A 19,744-nucleotide genomic window follows, 5' to 3' on the forward strand; every position below is an offset into this window, starting at 1 on the left:
CCTACACAGGACACTAAAGGAGGTTCTTAGAACCAACTATCCTAGTAACTGGTTTTCAGCCTGGAGAAACAGAGAATCTGGCTATGAGGGGTGTGGGCAGGCCTATTTCAAAGAACAGGGCAAGCCCTGAGTGGCAAGAGACTGCCTGTTGATTCTCAGGACAGAGAGGCCTGGTTGACCGATTGCTGGCAGAGGAGAAGAAACTTTTAAAGAAATATGTGGTCTTTAAAGGTAAACTCTACTCATTTTACCACTAGGAAAGCATTCAAGTGGTTGCTTCTGAGAAATGGGTCCGGGAATGGGCAGAGTTGGATAGGGAAATGTTGCTTTTTGATTATATGCACATATTACATTGATAGAAATGAGTTTTTTTATTTTTGGTTTTGTTTTGTTTTTGAGAGAGAGAGTGGGGGGGGAGGGGAAGGGTAGAGAGGAGAGAGAGAATCCCAAACAGGTTCCACCCACACTACCATCTTGGAGTTCTATGAGGGGCTCCATCCCACCAACTGTGGGATCATGACCTGAGCTGAAATCAAGAGTCATCTCTCAGACTGAGCCACCCAGGTGCCCCTGGTAGAAATATTTTTAAAAGAGAACACTGGAGGGTGCCTTGGTGGCTCAGTTGGTTGGGCTTCCAACTTAGGCTCAGGTCATGTTTTCACCGTTTGTGGTTTGAGCCCCACATGGGGCTCTGTGCTGACAGCTCAGAGCCTGGATCCTGCTTCTGATTCTGTGTCTCCCTCTCGCTGGCCCTCCCCTACTCATGCTCTGTCTCACTCTCTCAAAAATAAATAAACATTAAAAAATAAATAAAAGAGAACACTGAGACATAAACAGTTCTTGATCTCTAGTTTCTTGCTAATAGTTAAGAAAATGAACTTCAGAATACGACTGAACAGGGTTTGAATTCTGACTCAATCCCTTCCTAGCTGACCCTGAACCTCATTTAACCTTTCCAAGTCTGGGTCCCCTCATACATAAAGTGGGGATGATGATAATATCCTCTCAGAACTGTTCAGAGTTTCAAAAGAGTTAGTGCATGATGAGAATGTTCAGCCGGGGCTGAACAGTGGTTTGAGGGTCTGACTTCAGCTCAGGTCATGATCTCACAAGTTTGTGGGTTCAAACCCCTCATCTGGCTCTCTGCTATCAGCACAGAGCCTGTTTCGGGTCCTCTGTCCCCCTCTCTCTCCGCCCCTCCCCTGCTTGCGCACACGTGCACACACACACACTCTCTCTCTCAAAAATAAATAAAAAACATTTTTAAAAAAGAGTTTTCAACCACTCCTGGCCCATGGGAACAGCTCAATAAATGATAGATACTATTATTATTAATCTTTCACTGCCCCCTGGACAGTTCTGAAAACACAGTGCCTCTCTCGATTCCTTGAGCCCCATAGAAGAACATGTCCTCCCCACAACAGAAACTCAGCACTTCCCCCACAGCAGCTCACTTTGTGACTCAACTTGATTTATTTTCTCCATTGCCTTTTATATAATCCCATTTCCATTTTATTTCACTGTAATATCTTTCTGAAGGACAAAGAAAGAAAAGGGGGAAATAGTGCTGAGCGTCAGGAAACTGACTGAGCCAGCCCTCCATGGGCTCCCTGGCCAATGAGCAGTTCCTGAGGATGACTTAAATCTTCACATCAAGTTTCAGGACCCCCTACCTGAGCCTGGCAACTACCCCCACCCCACTTCTCAGCAGTGAATGCCAATGACATCCAAGTTTTGGGTATGATTCACTCAAACACAAGTCATGGATGTAGAGAGGCTTTATTCATACCTCATTCCCTTATGGCAAGAGTTTTAATGGAATTAAAACATGTTAATAGATGAGATTTGAACATTTCAAAATCATAGAATTAATTTCATTTAATTTTGATTAAATTACTAATGATCCAATCTGCTAGATGCCACCTGATGGTATCCGTTACACAAAACCCAGGTCCCACTGGCCTGACTTATGTGTCCTCTGGTCATTGAAGATCTCAGGGTGACCATCTTTGGCCCTCAGGCCCCTTTTGAAACACAGGGCATTAGGGGCACCCAGAAGGCATCCCTGCCATTTTGAATCCTTCACTGTGGGCATAGCCAGTCCTCCAAAAAATTATCCTTAGGGCTGTCCTTGAAGATGGAGTTGGTCAGGTCGTGCGATTGCAGTCACTGGCAGGTACCTTGCTGATACCTGACCTTGCTTTCATTATTAGTTCTCCCTCTGAATATCGATACTTCCCACCCCCATCTCATTCCCCATGCCATCTTCACATTCTGTGTGACAAAACACGGACATTTAAATCTTTCTATCAGACTGCGCTTCTTGAAAGCCAAGACCATGATTTATTCCTCTTTGTAACACCTTTGGCTACCCTGCACCTAACATGATATTTTGCACATAGTCAGGAGAACATATGTTGAATCTATACATTATGTATTGCTGATTAAAGCTTTGATTTCTGTTTAAAATACAGCTCATTCTAGGAGAAACAACCCTTTAACGTGCTGTGAGTAATTTTCTGTGTAGTACAAATGAGAGATCTGAGAGCAGTTTTATATTCATGGGAAAGAGGAAAGAATAGGGCACTGGGTTCCTGGAGGGGGGAGGGGGCAGGGAATGTCACACAGAGGATGAAGGGTATAGATGAAACCTTTAGTGCCTGTGCCTGCTCCACAGTCTTGCTTAGGTCCCAGCCTGCCTTTGTTCTCTTCTTCCATCTCCCACAAACACCCACTGGCACAGAGCCGCTGCTAGCCTATAGAGATCCTTTGTGTAAATTAGAAAAAGGCATCCCTTCTAGACAGATGCAATCTTGCAGGTGCAGGGCTTGGCAAGCAGATGGTGCCTTTGGGAAAATTAGAAAAAAAAAAACAGTCCTCAGGGCACTGCCCCTGCCGTGGCACATGGCTTGACAAGCAGACCACAGGGCTATTTCAGCTGATACATGTCCCTCAGTTCCCTGTAGCACAGAACCACACAATTGATGTGGTAATCATCACCACCAACAGCACCATGTGCCCAGGGCCCTCCTAGTGCCCAGCAGCCTGTCCTGTGGGCTTCCTGTCGTGTGCCTTGTCCCAGCAGAGTCCTGTCCGATAGCTGACTTGCTGACCTCCAATAAACCAATTCTCACTGAAGAGGAGGAAAATAACATTTAGCACCTGCTAGTTGTGTAAGGGCTGCCTTAAAGGTCTTCCCATGTGCTATCCTACCTAGTATGTCTTCATAGCAACCCTTTGAAGTAGGTTTTATTATCCCTATTTTAGTAAAAGGTGAAAGATTTATGCGATCTGAAGAGAAACCAGAGCATTATCCCTATTTTAAAGGTGAGGAAGTTGGGCCCAACCCTACTGCTCTTTGACACCAAGCCTGTTATTCCACTCCTCTCAGCCCCTGGTTCTCTTCTCCATCTCCAGGGCCTGCTGCTGCTATATGGTGCCTACCTGGCTGGCCTGACTGACCACGTCAGCTCTCCTCCTGTGAATCAGTCTTTAACCATCATGGTTGGGGTCAACCTCGTAGTAGTGGCCGCTGGGCTTCTGTTTGTGGTCACCAGATACTTGCACTCCTGGCCCAACCTGGTCTTTGGACTCACATCTGGAGGTATCTTTGTTTGCACAACCACAATCAACTGCTTCATCTTCATTCCCCAGGTATGCTCTAAGGAGAATGTGGCAGGCCAGTCCTTGTTGTCATTCCAGAGGCTTCACTGGGCATGATAAACTGCTCACTTTGTTTTCTACTGACACTTTTGGGTACCATTTCTTGGAGAGTCAGAGGAGGGCAGATTCCCAGTGAGAGCTGGCTCTCTCTGTCTTTCCTTCCTTGCTCCCCTAAAGGGGACAGCTCTGCTGCCAGTCAGCAAGGAGGGCAGGCCCTAGGGGCTGGCAGCCACGGCAGCATGTGTCCACCCCTGACAGGCTGCCTCACGGACCTGCCTTTCCACTTAGCCTCCAGTCAACCTCACACTCATCTCCAGTCCCCTCTTCACCTTGGTAACGTCATTTCTTTCACTAGCCTGGAATGAGGAACCTTTCTTTCCTATCTGAGATTGCAGAATCACAGAGGAAAAACTCATTTGGGAATTTATGCAATTTAAAGTGCCTTTTCTTTCTTTTTATTAGAAGAAAATATGGATCATTTCTTTTTACAATAAGGAGAGATAAAAACTGAATAAAAATGTGTTTCATAGTATGGGGGCTAAGAAAAAATATTAAATGAGGGAGGAAGGTAGAAGCAGAAATATCCAGACAGCAAAGAGAAAGAAAAGGAGTCAGAGGGAAAGGAGAAGGAATTCATAGACTCTGAAAGCGATGTTAAATTATTCATGTTATGCCCTAGGGTACCACTGAGCCACATATATCTGAGTTAATGAACTTGGCATTAGGCACCTGTCCTGTTTCACTCTATATCTCCTTTTCTTCCCCCGGGGCCTATCTCATCCCTCTACTCCCTTTAGACCCTATCTTGATTCCCTTTGCAGCTTGAAGTTGACTATGAATGACTTCATGAGGGAGCTAACTGATAATTAAAGTGTTGGCTGAGGTAGAGTTACGACTGCACTTTGGGGCACGATGGTCCGACACAGGCATAGTCTTCTTCCCTTTCGTCAATTCTCATTAAAATATTCTGCAGAATAAACAAATACGGAAAATCTGTAGCAGCAGCACTAAAAACCAAGGATGGGTACTGCATCTGTACTAGAAACCAGGGGGATTTTTGCTGAATCTCTATGTTATAAGAACTAGATTGAAGGAAACCATGAGAGCTCCAGCTTATTTGTCTGGGATTTGGCAGAAAAGGGCTATGAAAAACAAGGGCTGTTCCCTTCTGGGAGATGGGGAAAGGAGAGTGGGCAGGCATCTTTTGTGTAGCCCACCCCTTAGGCTCTGCGGCCAGTGTTGTTGATTGGTAACCCATCCATCCATTGCTAACCCCTTTCTTCCTTGCTCACCTCCACTGTATAGGCTGAAAGAGCTCAACACTTGCTTTGCCAACCTCCCTTATAACTAGTGGTACACATGTAATACCATTTTGAACAGTAAAGGTTTTCTGGAAGGCTTTTGAGAATGCTTTTGCTTTCCTAAAAAAGCCAGAGGCATGGCTGGCATCACCTATTCTACTTTCTTCCTACCTTGAATGTTTGTGATGTCTGGAGCTATGGCAGCCATCTTGTGACCATGAGTGAAAAGCAAAGAGAATATATATACTGTACTAGGAAACTATAGCTCTTCTCATGTAAGACTATAAATTTAGGAGGAAAGGACCTATGAAGAGATTCTGCGGTTCACAAGAACGGGACTACAAACTTCTGAAGACTTGGAGAAGCTGTCATCCTCTGAAGTAAAATAGTTTTTAGAAGAGCTCTGATCTGTCTCAGCAACAGGATTCAAAGGATACTGCCTCTTTTCAACTAAAGTGAACCATCATGAAAAGGACATAATCTTAGATCATGAAATACTGAATAAGGATGAAAAATATTCTGTTAAACTTAACATCCCAATAAAAGCATTGAATAGACAGTTGGATATGGCAAAATATTGAATTAGTGAATTAATTTAAGGAAGCAGAAAACAAGGAGATGTTTAAAAAAATGAGAGGCCAGTTAAGAAAATATGGAGAACAGACCTGGGATACAATTTAGAGCTAATAAGAATCTCTGAAAGACAACAAGATTAATTAGGGACAGAAGTAATCACCAAGAACTATTAGAGGACAGCCTTTCTGATCTAAACAAGACCTCTATCTGAAAATTCAGTGAATCTGCAACCTCCATGATATGGCCCTACTTGTATCTTCCCTCTCCACACTCACCTCTGTCCCTTTTGAAGCCTAAGTCTCAGATGCAAGACTTCCACTCTCTTTGGTGTTTGAAGCCTCAGTGGTAATCTTTAGGTACACTCCCATCACAGACATAAACATGCAGGACAAGGTTCGGTTTGGAATCTAACTTCCAGGTTTGATCTAAGCAACAAGCACTTGGTTTGTTGAAGTGGGAGTGGAAATTGAGTTATTGGGGGGTCAGGAACTGGGTGGACAGGCAGCGTCTGCCTTTCTCTTTCTGTCTCTCTGTCTCACTCCCCCTTTTCTTCCTAACTGTCTTGAGTTTCCATTCTCTTACTCTGTCTTTCCTCTTCTATTTTCTGTGTCATGCTTTATCTCCTCTTGAGCTGACCATGACTAAAAAAATGTATTTTATAGTTTACTGTATTTTAGGTTTAGGAGGTAGATTCTTTTTGAAAATATAAAAGTAACTGAGGCTTGTCAGCTTTTTGTGTGCCTCTGAATTGATTTTCCCCTCTGGCCTTTGGTAGAAGAAAGATTCTCCCTGTGAGACCAGCACCGTGTATTCCCGGGAAAATAGGACAGCTGAACAAATCTGGAAAAGGTTTGTGAGGAGAGCTATATGCGGAGGGGAGGCAGCAAGGAGGTAAACTGCTGCTTGCAGCTAAACCTTCAGACTGGACTGATGGGAGGGGCTTATGGAAGGAAAGGCACAGATACCTCACGGGCGGCTAGGTGGCGCTAGAGAGCTGAGTGAAATGGCTGACGTTACTGAAGAGGCAAGTGGACCAAAGAGCACTCTACACAGGCCCTCAGGAAATGCCTAAGTGTTTATGCCAAACACTGAAGTCATCACCAGCAATGAGCTAGCCTGTACTTATGTGACCTGAACGTGACCCATCCTTACACACATCTCCCCCCTCCATCCCTCTGGCTCTGAGAGGCAGGTGAGTCCTGAGATAGGACATTGTTTTTTCATCTGAATCCCTGAAGTGTTTCATCTGCTCCTGAATGAAGGTATTTAGGAATTTCTACACTGCCTTATCATTATTTGTATACATCCCAGCGCCCCTACTAAATGGATGAACTTTGTAAAAGAAAACTTCCTTCATTTACTCATGTATCTGTCCATCCACTTATTAGCTGCAGGAAACATGTAGCTAAACACATGGGGCCCGACCTCTGAGTCTAGTAGGAGCAGATGTGAAAGGATTTATAATACATGTGTTAGGTGTTTGAGGAAGGCATGTTACATAATGCTGAGTAAGGGGTGCCTCAGTCTGGGAACTCAGTGATACCTTCTCAGAATTGGGGGGTGTTTGGGCCCAGTCTTAAAGGAGGTGTAACAGTTCACTGAGCAGACTGGGGAAGGACAGCGGGTGGCATTTTAGAGGGGGGACATCATGCCCAGGGGCAGAGGTACATGAGAGAGAAAAGGGTATGTTTGGAGCACCATAACACTTCTGCACTTTGCACTTAAAAAAAAAAGTGTTTATTCATTTTTGAGAAAGAGAGCACGAGTAGGAGAGGGGCAGAGAGAGAGGGGGACAGAGGATCCAAAGCAGGCTCTGTGCTGACGGTAGGGTGCCCGATGCAGGGCTCAAACTCATGAGCCATGAGATCATGTCCTGAGCTGAAGTCAGACACTTAGCCGACGGAGCCACCCAGGTGCCCCTGTACCTTGCACTTTTTGAAGCACAAACTGAAACAAGGGGAGAGTAGAGGAGGTGAGAGAGGCACATGGGGTGAGCTTCTGAAGGCCCTGGTTTGCCTATTAGAAATTGAGAGTTAATCCCAATTCCTAATGTTTTAGTTTCCTATTGCTGCTGTAACAAATTACTACAAATCTAGTAGCTTAAAGCAATATAAAGTTATTATCTTAATAACCCTGGAGGTTAGAAATCTGAAACGGGTCATATTTGACTAAAATCAAGATGTCAATAGGTGTGTGTTCCTTCTGGAAGGTCTAGGGGAGAATCTGTTTCCATGCCTTTTCCAGCTTCTAGAGGCTGCCTTCATTCTTTGACTCGTGGCTTCTTCTTCCATCTTTAGAGCCAGCAGTGTGGTGTCTTCAAATCTCTCTCTTTCTGACCTCTGCTTCTATGGTCACATCTCTTATTCATACTCTCCTACCTTCCTCTTAGAGGGTCTCTGGTGATTACGTTGGCCTTGCCCAGATAATCCAGAATAATCTTCCCTTTTCAAAAACCTTAACTCAATCACATTTACCAAATCCCTTTTGCTGTGTACAGTAACATATTCACACGTTCCATAGATTAGGAGGGGAACATCTTTGGGGAAGCATTATTCAGCCTACCATACCCACATAGCCCAGAGGCTGAGAAAACAAGAAAATGCTTGTCCTACTAGAGGAAGTGCCATGGAGAGGTCCTGAAATTGTGACCTGAGGGCCATTTGTAGCCATATTCCAGAAAGCCAGAAGGGTCAAGTCCTAACGACCAGGATCTCTACAGAAGAGAGGAGGATTTAGTCAAGGGGCACCCTGGCCCCACCCAGCCAGCTTAGTGTGAGACAGACCAGAAGCCCTGGAGGTGCCCTTACACCAATGTTGAGCAATTCTTCCAGCAGCCCTGCAGAGAGGAGGTGGTACGGGACAGAAAGGAAAAGCTATACTTAGCTATACTGCTAAGAAAACAAGGGGGGCCCGAGAAGGAACAGAGATACTTGCAGCACTGCTAGGGTGAGTGCTGGGAGAATAACACTGGAGGTCGGCTCTATCCACTCAAGACCATAGAGTCACCCTGTGGTGCCAGGCTCCAATAACTCCTGAGTATCAAGGTTAACTGACAGAACCCTGGGGAAGGGGACTTTGAGAGGGCATATAAGGGGAGGGTCCTAGCCTGACCCAGCACATATCACACAGACCCCTGATACCGTGAAGGACTCATGCTGAATCAACAGAGAATCCAAGACTTGGGTGAGAATGTATTGTAGTTGATGGCAGAATTTTAAATCCTTTCAGCTTTACCACATTTGGGTTACACTCCATAGGCAGAGCTTAATAAATGTCTGGTGAGGTAGCAAATAAATTCCAGGATCCCTGCGAGGCTACCCACAGACCCCTCAGCATCATTTCTAGAGCTAGGGTACCAAAGTGCCCAGTGTACATCACCAGGACTCTCCATTAGGAGAATTCCTTAAGGGAGAAAGAGAAGCGTTGAGCACTGTGGTCTCCCCTGGCCTTCCTGTTACCGGCATTTGCCACATGGCAACAGTATCCCAAAGGCCCTAGACAGTGCCCCTGTTTGTGAATGTTCTCTACTCCCTTCCATCCCTATTAAATTAGACCAGCCCAGGCTTCCAGATCGTTTCTCAAAACCAGTTTCTTCTGAAAAACTTTCCCTAGAAGCCCCACGTTAACAGTCTCTGTCTTCATCAGCTGTGCTTGAGGACATGCGGTGTGGCACGGTGCCCTGCTTACAGCTGTGGCTGGGCTGCTAACTAGCTGGAGGGCCTTGAGAGGTCATACTCCTTCTGAGTCTTTCCTCATGTGTCAAGTAAAAAGGACAGTCAGATCTCAGACCTAATGTTCTATCATTTCTATGGATTTTTATTGACATTTGTGGTTTTCTATCTGGATGAGACTTGATTATTGACTTGGGTTAGAAGTCTTCCGGCAGGAGCAGTAAGTACACCATTATTACTCCAAAAATGAGAATAATTAAGAACAGTACTTAGCACCAAAAGCAGTTTCATTTGAAACATATAATGTTTAGACTGCTTAACCCTATTAGAGCTCCTAAATTCTGGCTTGAGAATATGGCTCTAGAAGTATATTTCAACTCTGGTTTGCCTTGACCAATCCACTAACAGGCAGGTAGATGGGGCAAGCTGAGATTATTCAATTTTATCTACTTGTCAGCTTCTTTCTTTGGCATTTTTTAAACCAATAATGACCTCAACATTCTCTATACTTTCTGTCATTACCGTTTATGAACTTGCCAGAGTAAAGTACATTTTGAGGAGAGAATAGTTTACACATATGTACATATCTGTGACACTGTAATTCCTTGATATTTTTTAAAAAGAGTGAGAGAATGTGTTTCTGGGAGTGTAACTAAATAAATAACATGTGTTCTTTTATTTAACAGCTGAAACAGTGGAAGGCATTTGAAGAGGAAAACCAAACAATCAGACGCATGGCCAAATATTTCAGCACTCCCAGCAAAAGCTTCCATATGCAGTATGGTGAGGAGCAGAATTGCCACACTAGAGGAGAGAAGAACTCCATGGACAGACTCCTCACAGAAGTAAGCTAGACCTCTGCCTGGTGGATTCTCTGTCAGGAAGAACTCCAGTCATGCAGTGGTGGGCCCCAGAGGTCTCATTGCTAACATTCTTTCTTAGCCCTCCGTTCCCCCACTTCCTAGCCACGTCCACTTCCCTCAGCCCCAGGCAAAAAAAAAAACCAGAAAACAAAAAACAGCATTTCCCCAGGGACCCACCCATTGCAGACACTCAGCTTACCCACTACATTCATTCATCGGCCTAGTGTGTGCCAGGCATTGTGCAAAGTGCCGATGAACTAAACAAATATAGTCCCTACCCTCATGGATCTCAGTCTATTGGAGGAAGTCAATGTTGATCAAGTAAATGTATAATTATAAATTGTGATAAGAATTATGAAGGAAGAAATAAGAGTGGTAAGACAGAATAATGGGTAGTGAGGGTAAGGGAACCTAATTAAAATGTTCAGAAAAGACGCTCTTAGCGGAGAGCTGAAGGTTAAGTACAGGTGCAGGGAAAAACATTCCAAGCAGGGGAACAGTGTTGTAAAGGCCATGAGTCGTAGTGGATCCTACCTTTTTCTGTATGACACATTCTCTCTTAGAGTAGTGCCCTCATTTCCAAGATCTTATGAGGCCCATTACTGTCCTTTCCAGGTTTGAACTAGAGATTGCAATCATTTTACCAACCCAGAAAGTCAATCAGTGTCTAAAAATGGGGTAGAGGGCTTATTTGTTTATTTATTTATTTGCTCAAGATTTTATTTTTAAGTAATCTCTACACCCAGTGTGAGGCTTGAACTCACAACCCTGAGATCAAGAGTTGCAGGGACAGAGAACTTAATGGGGCCTCTAAATATCATAGTAGCACCAAGGGAGGACTGGGCAAACCCAAGCCCTTTTTCCTTCTGTTCTTGAGCCAGGCTTGGCACCTCTCCCAGAATCGGGCAGTGTAATGTGTGCTTGAAGAAAGCACCTGGAAAAGCTTGAGGCTGCACTGCCCCGGAAAGGAGACACAGGACCCAGAGGAATTAGTTTTTTGCTCTAACAAAATTATATTTCATATTATTTTCAGTACAGAACATACCTGAGTAGGTGCTGTGTGGGAAACCACACTTGTTTGTAACTGGACTGACACCTGGGTCTCAGCTGTCCATGCATGAGAGGATGATGTGATGGGGACCCAAGAAACACAACCAGGGAAGGGATTAATGTCCGCCAGCACCTGCTGCCTGTGCTTCTCTGTTCCCTCCCTCCACACTCTTGGTTTGGAGCTTTTCAATCCATCAGAGTAATACCTCTCCATATTTTTACTATTTATGAGGTATTCAGGACTTTATTTCAAAGCCAGATTTCTTCCTACCTGGCAAGGGAGTAGCATTGCCTTTGATACTCTGCGAGGTCTTCAAAGAAGCATTTTTTGTCCAGCTAAACAGAAGGCTAGAAACTTGGCGAGAACATCCAGGATGGTTTTTATTCACAATCAGCTAATGTTGGAACAGCCAAGTGGCCTGACTCTTTAGCCTTATGGTAATTTGTGACGTGCTTTTTGTATTTCTGCCACACTACCCTGTTTCCCACGCAGTAACTGAATCTGCTCTTTCCAAAAAGATGTCTTGAGTCTGCGGAGGGAGGGCCCTAATAGAAAGCAGATGCAGAGGCAGTAAAAATCCTGGCCTCCCCCCCTCAGTGCACTACACCTGGAACATCTTTCCCAGAACAGGCCTGAGAACAAGCATCCTGTCCCCAGGCCTCTTCACAAGCCCAGAGAGCTTCCAGTATCTGAATCTCCAGTTCCAGCACTGCCTGGTCGATAAACACAAGTATCCCTCCCGCCTCCATATGTGCACAGACGCCTACTCCATGCTCCTTGGTTGCAGGTCCCTCTTACGCAGCCCCATCTGTCGCCTTGTGTCCTCCTCTTACTTTCCTACAATCTTCTCACTCTTGCCCCCCTTGACTGTATGGCTAGAGGTCCCCCAGAGGCTGTTTGAGCAGCATGCATCACTGACTTGCCAGGCTGTGGAAAGACCAGCAGACAGAACCTTCTCGGAGGCTGAAGGACCTCCCTTCTACACACTACAGCAGAGGAAATTCACCTACTAGTTTACTTCCTTGAACCATAGAAACAAGAGTGTGACTCCATTTCTCCTTACGGCCTGCACCCTATGGAACACACCTGTGGATGTTTTGCTTCCCCAGATATGCCAAAAGCAATAATTAATAAGTTCATTTAAATGTAGCTGCCATGGTAGGTCAGATTTTGGTCTCACAGTGGCAGTGCCTCACACCATGCCTTTAATTAGTATGCAGCCGTGGAGAAGACAGAGCCCCACTTCCTTTTCTGGAACAAGGGAAATTTACTGTTTAGGCTGACGTTTCTAAATCTGTCACCAGCCAGCTTCAGATGTTTGGTTTGCTGGGAGAAAAGTATTCCTCCCAACTCAATGTTTACCCTGTTTTTCTACACTCAAAGAAATTTATGGATAAGGCACAAAAAGTCAGCATTCAGAGTTTACTTGCTGGGGTAGCTGTCATCAGCTGGTGGCTTCCCCCTACCTGTGGGGGAGTAGAGACCTCCTGAAGGTAGTATGAGAATGTGCCTGGTGGGCTTCAGGGGGAGGGGATGGTGAGGAGGAAGAGGGTTGGGGTCCCTTCTGTGCAGCCAGCTTAGTCACACCTGTGAGATCCTCAGAGAGATTTCTGGCACCACCCAGATATCATGAAGAGCCTGAATGAATGTCGCCTCGTTACTCATCTACTCCACTCCTGGTGAGTCCTTGAGTCATCTACTTGCCCAGCTACACCCCTGCCTTACCACTCTGCAGGTGAGCACAGGGAGGATGGGAAGGCAGGCACTCAGCTGCGAATCCTTTCTGCTTATTCACCAGTTACTCACTGATCCTGGACTCTCTCCGGATGATAAAAGAAGTAGACTAACCCAGGATGAAACTGGAGTACGAATATTCGGCAAATCACCCTCCTGCTTATAAGTAGGGAACAGGAGGTCTGCTCGGAGTTGCTGCCAGAGGGCTGTTGCTGGACTCGTTTACTTAAGTTGCTTCTCCCTTAAAGGGTCACTTCTGGGCAACTCTCCCATATCAACTTGAGGAAAAAACCACCAGTTCAGTCCATAGGCAACTTGTTTCAGGGAGCCTAAAGAAAATAAGTATTCTTCTATTTGTAGGGCGTAGTATATGGACGTCCAGATGCTCACCCTCAGCTTTTAAAGAAGATAGCAATAAAGAGGCAGTATTTTGGTATTTGGACAAACACTTCCTAGAATTCAGTGTTTGTGTTATTACCCCCCAAACCCTTGACCATCATCTGCCCCATCAGCTCTCTTTTGTGCTCTGCTACCTTTGAACGTCAGAAATTTCATCAGGTGGACATAGGTCTGAGCTAGACGATCACCTGCTGTACCACCAGAGGATGCTCGGGGCACACCCTCCACCACCCCTCCCTCCCACTTCACGGCCCCTGATCTTGCCGCTAGAACGGGCACGCCTCTGCAGCTCTCAACTGCCAGCTCTCCTGGGAATAGCCTGTTGACCAACTAACAGCCATGCAGCAGGTAGGCAGCTCAGCAGTGGAACCGCCCCAGTCTGATTCATCTTCTGGGCTCCATTCTAGATCTACTAAATCAAGCTGTCAGGGATCTGGTCCCAACTATTCTCTTTAAACAACACATAACAAAATAAAAAGCTTCTTTAATAATTCTGGTGCCTGCACTTCTTTAGCAGATACAGACAGCTGATGGTGCCACATGGTAGCTTTGGCTCCCACCCCCAAGGTCCAGCCAAAGGAGGTGATAACACCATCCTGAGATTCTTGTAGCACACCCCCCTCCAACTCTAGTCTTCTCTCTTTGGTTCAGGATTCTCCACGCTTCTCTCTGTTCTTCCAGTTTTCTAGTCTGTTTAGCAAGAGGCAAAATACTTATTTCCTCATTCATTCATCCCCTTGAGATACGCCTGAAATTTGTCTGTGTTATATGAAAGTGTGACAAACCTAGAGTTGGGCCATCTCAAACATTATTCAGACTGGTGTTTTGCAGGTTGACCTGACCCCCTGAGCTCTGAGGAAAGGGGAGAGGGTGCTGCAGCAGCCAACAAAAAGCTAATGCTATGCCTCCTCCGACCTCTTCCCACAGACGATGCCACATTTATTGAGCACCATTTGTCAGTTATTGTGCTAAGCACTTCACTCACATCAACTCATTTCACCTCATGGAGCTACCTCCTCAGAGCCTAAGATCACAAGCCAATACACAGAGGAACTGGGATTTAAAGCAAGGTTCTGATACCACTCTTTTGCCGCCGTGGAAAACAGTGTAAAAACCCTCAGAGGCATCCTTTATTGATGGTTTTGCTTTTATTTTACAGAAAAATGCTATGATTGAAAGCCTGCAGGAACAAGTAAACAACGCCAAAGAGAAGCTAGTGAGGCTGATGTCGGCTGAGTGTACCTTCGACCCCCCAGAGTGGGCCGTCCCTCCCACCTCTTCCCACAGCAAGAACAGCCTGACTGCAGCCTCTGCCCACAGCCTGGTAGCTCAAGGGCCTTTGGAATGCCTCTCTGACTCTCAGAATGATACCAGTATAGTTGCCCAGGACTCCCAGAGCACCTCAGTGCCCTCTTCAAGTGTACAAAGCCTGGAGGGGGCTGTGAAAGACACCAGCTCCTCCTCAGGGCAGAAGGAAAAAATTTCTAACTTCAAAGACTTTTCTGGTCATTTAAATTTGGGCTGCAGCCAGAAGCCACAGCCTGAACAAAGCCGAGGTGCAGAAAGAAGAGACCAAGTACCCATGAACCCCCACCAGAGTGTCATACCAGGTGGAGAAGGCCCTGTTCCCCAGAGACAAGGGCAGCTGGAGAACTCAGAGGAGCCCCAAAAGCGGCTGTCAAGGGTCAATTCAGTGATCAGGGAGAAGCTTCGGGAAGTCCTGCAAGATCTGGGCCTGGGCCCTGAGGCTCCTCTCCCCTCTTCCCCATCTTATACACAGCAGCCCTGGAAGAACCCCCAGAAGATTCCCCTCTCCAAGGAGCTGGGCTTCAGCCCGTACATGGTGAGGAGAAGGCGGGCAGCACTGCGGGCTCGCTCACACTTTCCAGGCTCTATACCCTCATATGTGGGGCATCGGGCAAATAGGACTGTATCTGGGGCACGTGGTGGGCTAAATGTGCAGAATAGGGACAGTCTCTGCCTGGATCCCCAAACTGCTGGTTCCAGGGCACCAAAACCCTCTTCCAGGAAGCTTTCACTATTCCCAGATCCACAAGGCAAGCCGGGCACCCTGGAGGGCAGCAAACAAAGCCAGACAGAGCCCCAGGGTACCAGAGGGAGCCAGGCAGCCTTTGCTCACCAGCCTTCTGGCTCTGACCAAGCACAGCGTCCTGCCGCCCCACACCTATCCAGAGCTTCACCAGACGTGCCTGAGCAGCGGCAGATGCTGTCCCTGGGATTCCCAGACCGTCCATCCATGTCTTCTCCGTGCAACTACCTTGACACTGAGTCCAGCAGTTCAGATGAGTTCTTCTGCCACTGCCACCGGCCCTACTGTGAAATCTGCTTCCAGAGCTCCTCTGATTCCAGTGACAGTGGCTCATCAGACAGTGACCCTGACCCTGCTGGGGGGCTGGCTTCCTGGGAAAAGCTGTGGGCCCACTCAAAGCCTATCGTGAACTTCAAAGAGGACTTGAAACCCACACTGGTGTGAAAAGCAGCGGAGTGGGTGTGGATATAGAGGTTGGTCCAGGACAAGCCATACCAACGCCTGTAGGAGGAAGGCCAGTTCTGGCCTTTAGGGAACAGACCAGTGCCCTGAACTGATCAAGCTTTTACCATGTTTCAGCTATGCTCACTTGAGTACTGTGTTACCTTCAGCACTTCTTGATCTATAAAATGAGGGGGGTTGCCTATCTTGTTACTACCTCACAGCATTCCTATAAAAGACTCCAGTGACCGTAAAAGATAACTTCTCGATAAAAGGTGCTAAGTGAGAACAGAGGGTTTTCTGTCCTGGTCAGCCTGTATTCTACAAAACTCTTAATGTATACTAGGTGGGTCACTATATGGACTATACAGATGGAAACATGGAAGGAAAATTTCTGCAGAACCAGCGTTGTAGACAGCGACCAATCAAACTGGCCTTCTGATGGACAGGCCTGCTAAGAAGATAGGTCTCTTACATTCTTGGGTGCCCCACTCTTGGCAGGGGATGGTTTTACTTCTGCTGAAGCTTGTGAACACCACCACCCTAATTTCCAGCTTCTGGCCAGCCTCGGCTCAGAGCCACCTTTACACCACTATTTAGTGTACATGTGTTTCCACCATTATGGCATCTCACCATCATCCCTGAGACTGTCAGGTCTCCATGTGCCCATAGGCTACCCAGATCTCACTCCTGACCTCGGATAACACCAGAGGCCCAGACTGTCTCCTGGTCCCTGTGGCCCTTCCCTTTGACTCTACCAGGGGTACAGTTTTGTACTGGGGGTGTAGGATCACACAATGATGGTTTCTGATGGGGTAGGAGAGGTCCTATTTGTCAAGAGGTATTTTGGGGGCCATTGGAATTACATGACCACCAACAGCTACATAAACCTGGAAATAGAAGATGGGAAAATACAAAGGAAGAAATGGGGGAGAGGCAGGAATGAAAATAGGCTTTGAATATTTAACTTGAGTCTGGCATGGTCCTCAGCAATATAAAATTTCAGTAATTCCTTATGATATCCCTGTGCAGTAGGTGCTCTCGTTCCCATTTTACAGATGGGGAATTTGCAGCTTAGAGAGCTGAGGTCACTTCCCCAGACATCACAGTGCTAGAGAGTGGCTCGTGCGTGACTTGCCCTCAGTTCATGGGACTCCAGGTTGGTAGATTTCCCTGAGGACACATCTCTTCACTCATTCTCCTGAGAGAGTCTGGCAGCGCTTGGCAGGCCAGACAATAAAGCAAGGGTAGTGTAGGGAAGCTGAGAGATGCTCACCCTGCAGTTCCAGATCACAAAACTGGGTTCCTGGCCTCAGGTAGCAGCCCTCCACTTCTCACTGCCCCAGGGGCCCATCCGCATCTCCCAAGGGAGCCAGGGAGTTGGTGAAGAGTGAGTGCCAGGAACTTAACCACCACCAGTGCCACAGGGAAAGCACTGGTGGGTCCACTTTGCTTTAAGCGATTGTTGTTTACAGGCCGTCCCCTGCCCCCACCCACTGTGTGTCCGTCTTTGTGTATACACATTTGTGTGCAGGAGTTTGGGCCTCATTAGAAAAGCTTGGAGCAGGGGCACTTGGTTCCAAATCTCTCCCAGAAGATTTATCCTGAACGCTCAGGGCTGGCAACACCTCGGGAATCTCCAGACACTGGACTGGGAAGCCCTCCTGGTAGCACAGATTCCTCTATCGTTTACTTTTAAATACAAATGTCATAACTTATTCTGTGTGTGGGTTTGTAGCTTCCACCTGTGCTGTTTGTATGCTGTCCAAACAACCCCTTAATAAATAAGAAATGTCTCCCCAAACAAGTCTCTAGAAATTATAGTCCCGTGCTGCAGAGGAGAGGAACAGAGAAGCCTCTGTGAACCACCAAGGGAGTGGACACGAAGCAGCCACCAGAGTTGCCACTGGCTCAGCCCAGGTTCCAAGTAGATCTTCTGCCAAACTCACATTTGTAACAGATTCTTCTGTGGTCTCCCTGTGCAGCTTTCTATCCCAGAAACACCTGCCCCAGTGGAGAGAGAAAACTCTGGAGACCCTTGACTCTTCCCCCCCCATGGTGGCGGGTCCTGTGGTTGGGCTTTAGCTTCTTTCATTCTAGTATGTCACCTCTAGAAGTCTATCACTCACTTACGTGGACTATGCATGCTCTAAACCTGGCAATCCCTCTAGCCTTCTCACTCCCTCTGCGACTATACCGTCAGTCCCATCACTTGGCACTTCCACACCTCCATCCCTCTTCTATCTAGAATTTCTTTCTCCACTTTGTGCACCTTGTGAATTATTCATCTTTCAAGACTCAGGTAGAGTCTTGAGCACCCCCAAATGGAATGAACTGATCCCCTAGTTAAAGGATATTTTGGGGTCCATATTTTGAACTCCACTATATAGAAACTTCTATTATCCATTTTACCTAGAATGATTTTGTACCCTTTGATAGACTTGATTGAAGAGATGGAGAATCTACCCTGAATTTTCCTTTTTTGTCATTTGGTTTAAAAACTATGTGCCAAATATCATGACAGCCCCCAGATACTGTCTCCAAATCTATTGTTTACTCTGTGTACCCACCCCCACTCTTCACCAGCTCCTTTCCTAAATCTTTTACCCCAAACCAGATAATCCAGTGACAAAATTCTTAAAAGGATGAGTGTGTCATGACTTTTGGATGCTCTTGACTGTTAGGCTCTTGAGGAAAGGGCAGTAACTTGTGCAAAGGAATCCTGGAGAAGGAAATGTTGCTTCTGCTACTATGCTCTGGATTAGGTATATCTATTGGTTTTAAGGTCTGGCATGGAGCCAGACCTGATTCTGACCCAGGCATATGTTGTTCTGCTGGTTGAAATCTTGGGGTTGGAGGTGTCCATCCTGATTCCAAAGTCTATTCCTGTCTCTTGGCCTGTGACAAACTCTTTCCTTAAAGGATCAACTTGGCCTTCCTGGAGCTCATAGCAGAGAAAAAAGCATCAGAATGTAGGAGGCTTGTTTTTAAAGAACCATATCATTTCTAAAATGGTAAAGAGAAAAGTCAATGTAAGTTCCACAAAATCTCTTCTGTGTCTGTATTTATTTTATTATGTTTAAATGTGTCTCCTCCACAGATTGTAAGTTCCTGAAAGCACTGAGTGTGCCTTCTGCATCTTTGTGTCCTCCAGAGTAGCCATCTGAGAGCTTTGCATAAAGTATAAGCACAATAAATGTTTGATGGATGGATTTCTGGACAGATAAGCAGATGAAACAAAGGAAGGCAAGGAAACAAAGGAAGGCAAAGAACCAGTTCTGCAAAGCAGCAGAAAGGGAGGCAGAGCCATCTGGTTTCACTGCCTTCCAATGAATTGAAAGCAAGAAGCAAAATCACTAAAAGACCCAGAAATAACTGAACTCTGAAAATGACAGTACTTTAAGTCTCTTAGGGAGAAGGGGGATAGAATGATAGTTAATGAAAGAGAAGCAAGAAAGTTATTGTGATTAAGGTCTTCTCTTTAAAGATGCTTTCTTTACAGGCGTGTAACTGGGTAACAACCAGCATTAAGTAGGAGGACAGTCTGTTCATCTTTCTCACCATCAGCTTCCTTAGTCCCCTTTCTCAGAGCCCCAAACAAAGCACTTTCTCTGTACCCTCTGGCTGCTACACTTTTCCCAGTAACACCATCTGGGCTTTGTCAAGGGAGTAGGGTTCTAGTGCAGGGAGGGCATTTTGGGGCCAAAGGCAGGAGGCAGGTTGCCCAGACTCTGCTCTTCCTCACCTCTGGTACCTACTCTGATCTTTTTCTCCCTGAAATGCTCCTCATGTTAGCAATGCCAGCCACAATGAATTGGAACCAGGGAGCATCTTGGGATGTTCATTTCACTATCGAGGTCACAAGGAGGCAGGAAATTCTGGTGTAACGAGGCAAAATAACCTGTTATGAATTTGACAAGATCTGGGTCAGTGTTTCCCAACCCATTCTTTGACTTACCTTTGGATGTCTAAAAATACTAACAAGACAGGTAGGC

The 19,744-nt window shown here is 46.1% G+C and overlaps 1 protein-coding gene across 3 annotated transcripts in view; it reads left to right on the plus strand.

Annotated features, from left to right (window-relative positions):
• The window catches only part of GPR156 (G protein-coupled receptor 156), a 121,804-nt gene extending 104,337 nt beyond the window's left edge, over nucleotides 1-17,467 (plus strand). For 2 of the 3 annotated variants that reach the window (XM_086675329.1, XM_086675330.1), the window contains 2 exons: nucleotides 9,898-10,056; nucleotides 14,418-17,467. In XM_086675329.1, coding sequence (XP_086531455.1) covers nucleotides 9,898-10,056; nucleotides 14,418-15,752 — 1,494 coding nt within the window. In that variant the 3' untranslated portion in view covers nucleotides 15,753-17,467. Of the gene's footprint in view, nucleotides 1-3,417; nucleotides 3,655-9,897; nucleotides 10,057-14,417 lie in introns of all 3 variants that reach the window. The other variant, XM_086675328.1, reaches the window with a different exon arrangement.
• Nucleotides 17,468-19,744: the final 2,277 nt, after the last annotated feature.

Source organism: Puma concolor, chromosome C2 (assembly GCF_028749965.1).
Source record: "Puma concolor isolate L17-30 chromosome C2, mPumCon1.1.hap2, whole genome shotgun sequence".
NCBI lineage: Eukaryota > Metazoa > Chordata > Mammalia > Carnivora > Felidae > Puma > Puma concolor.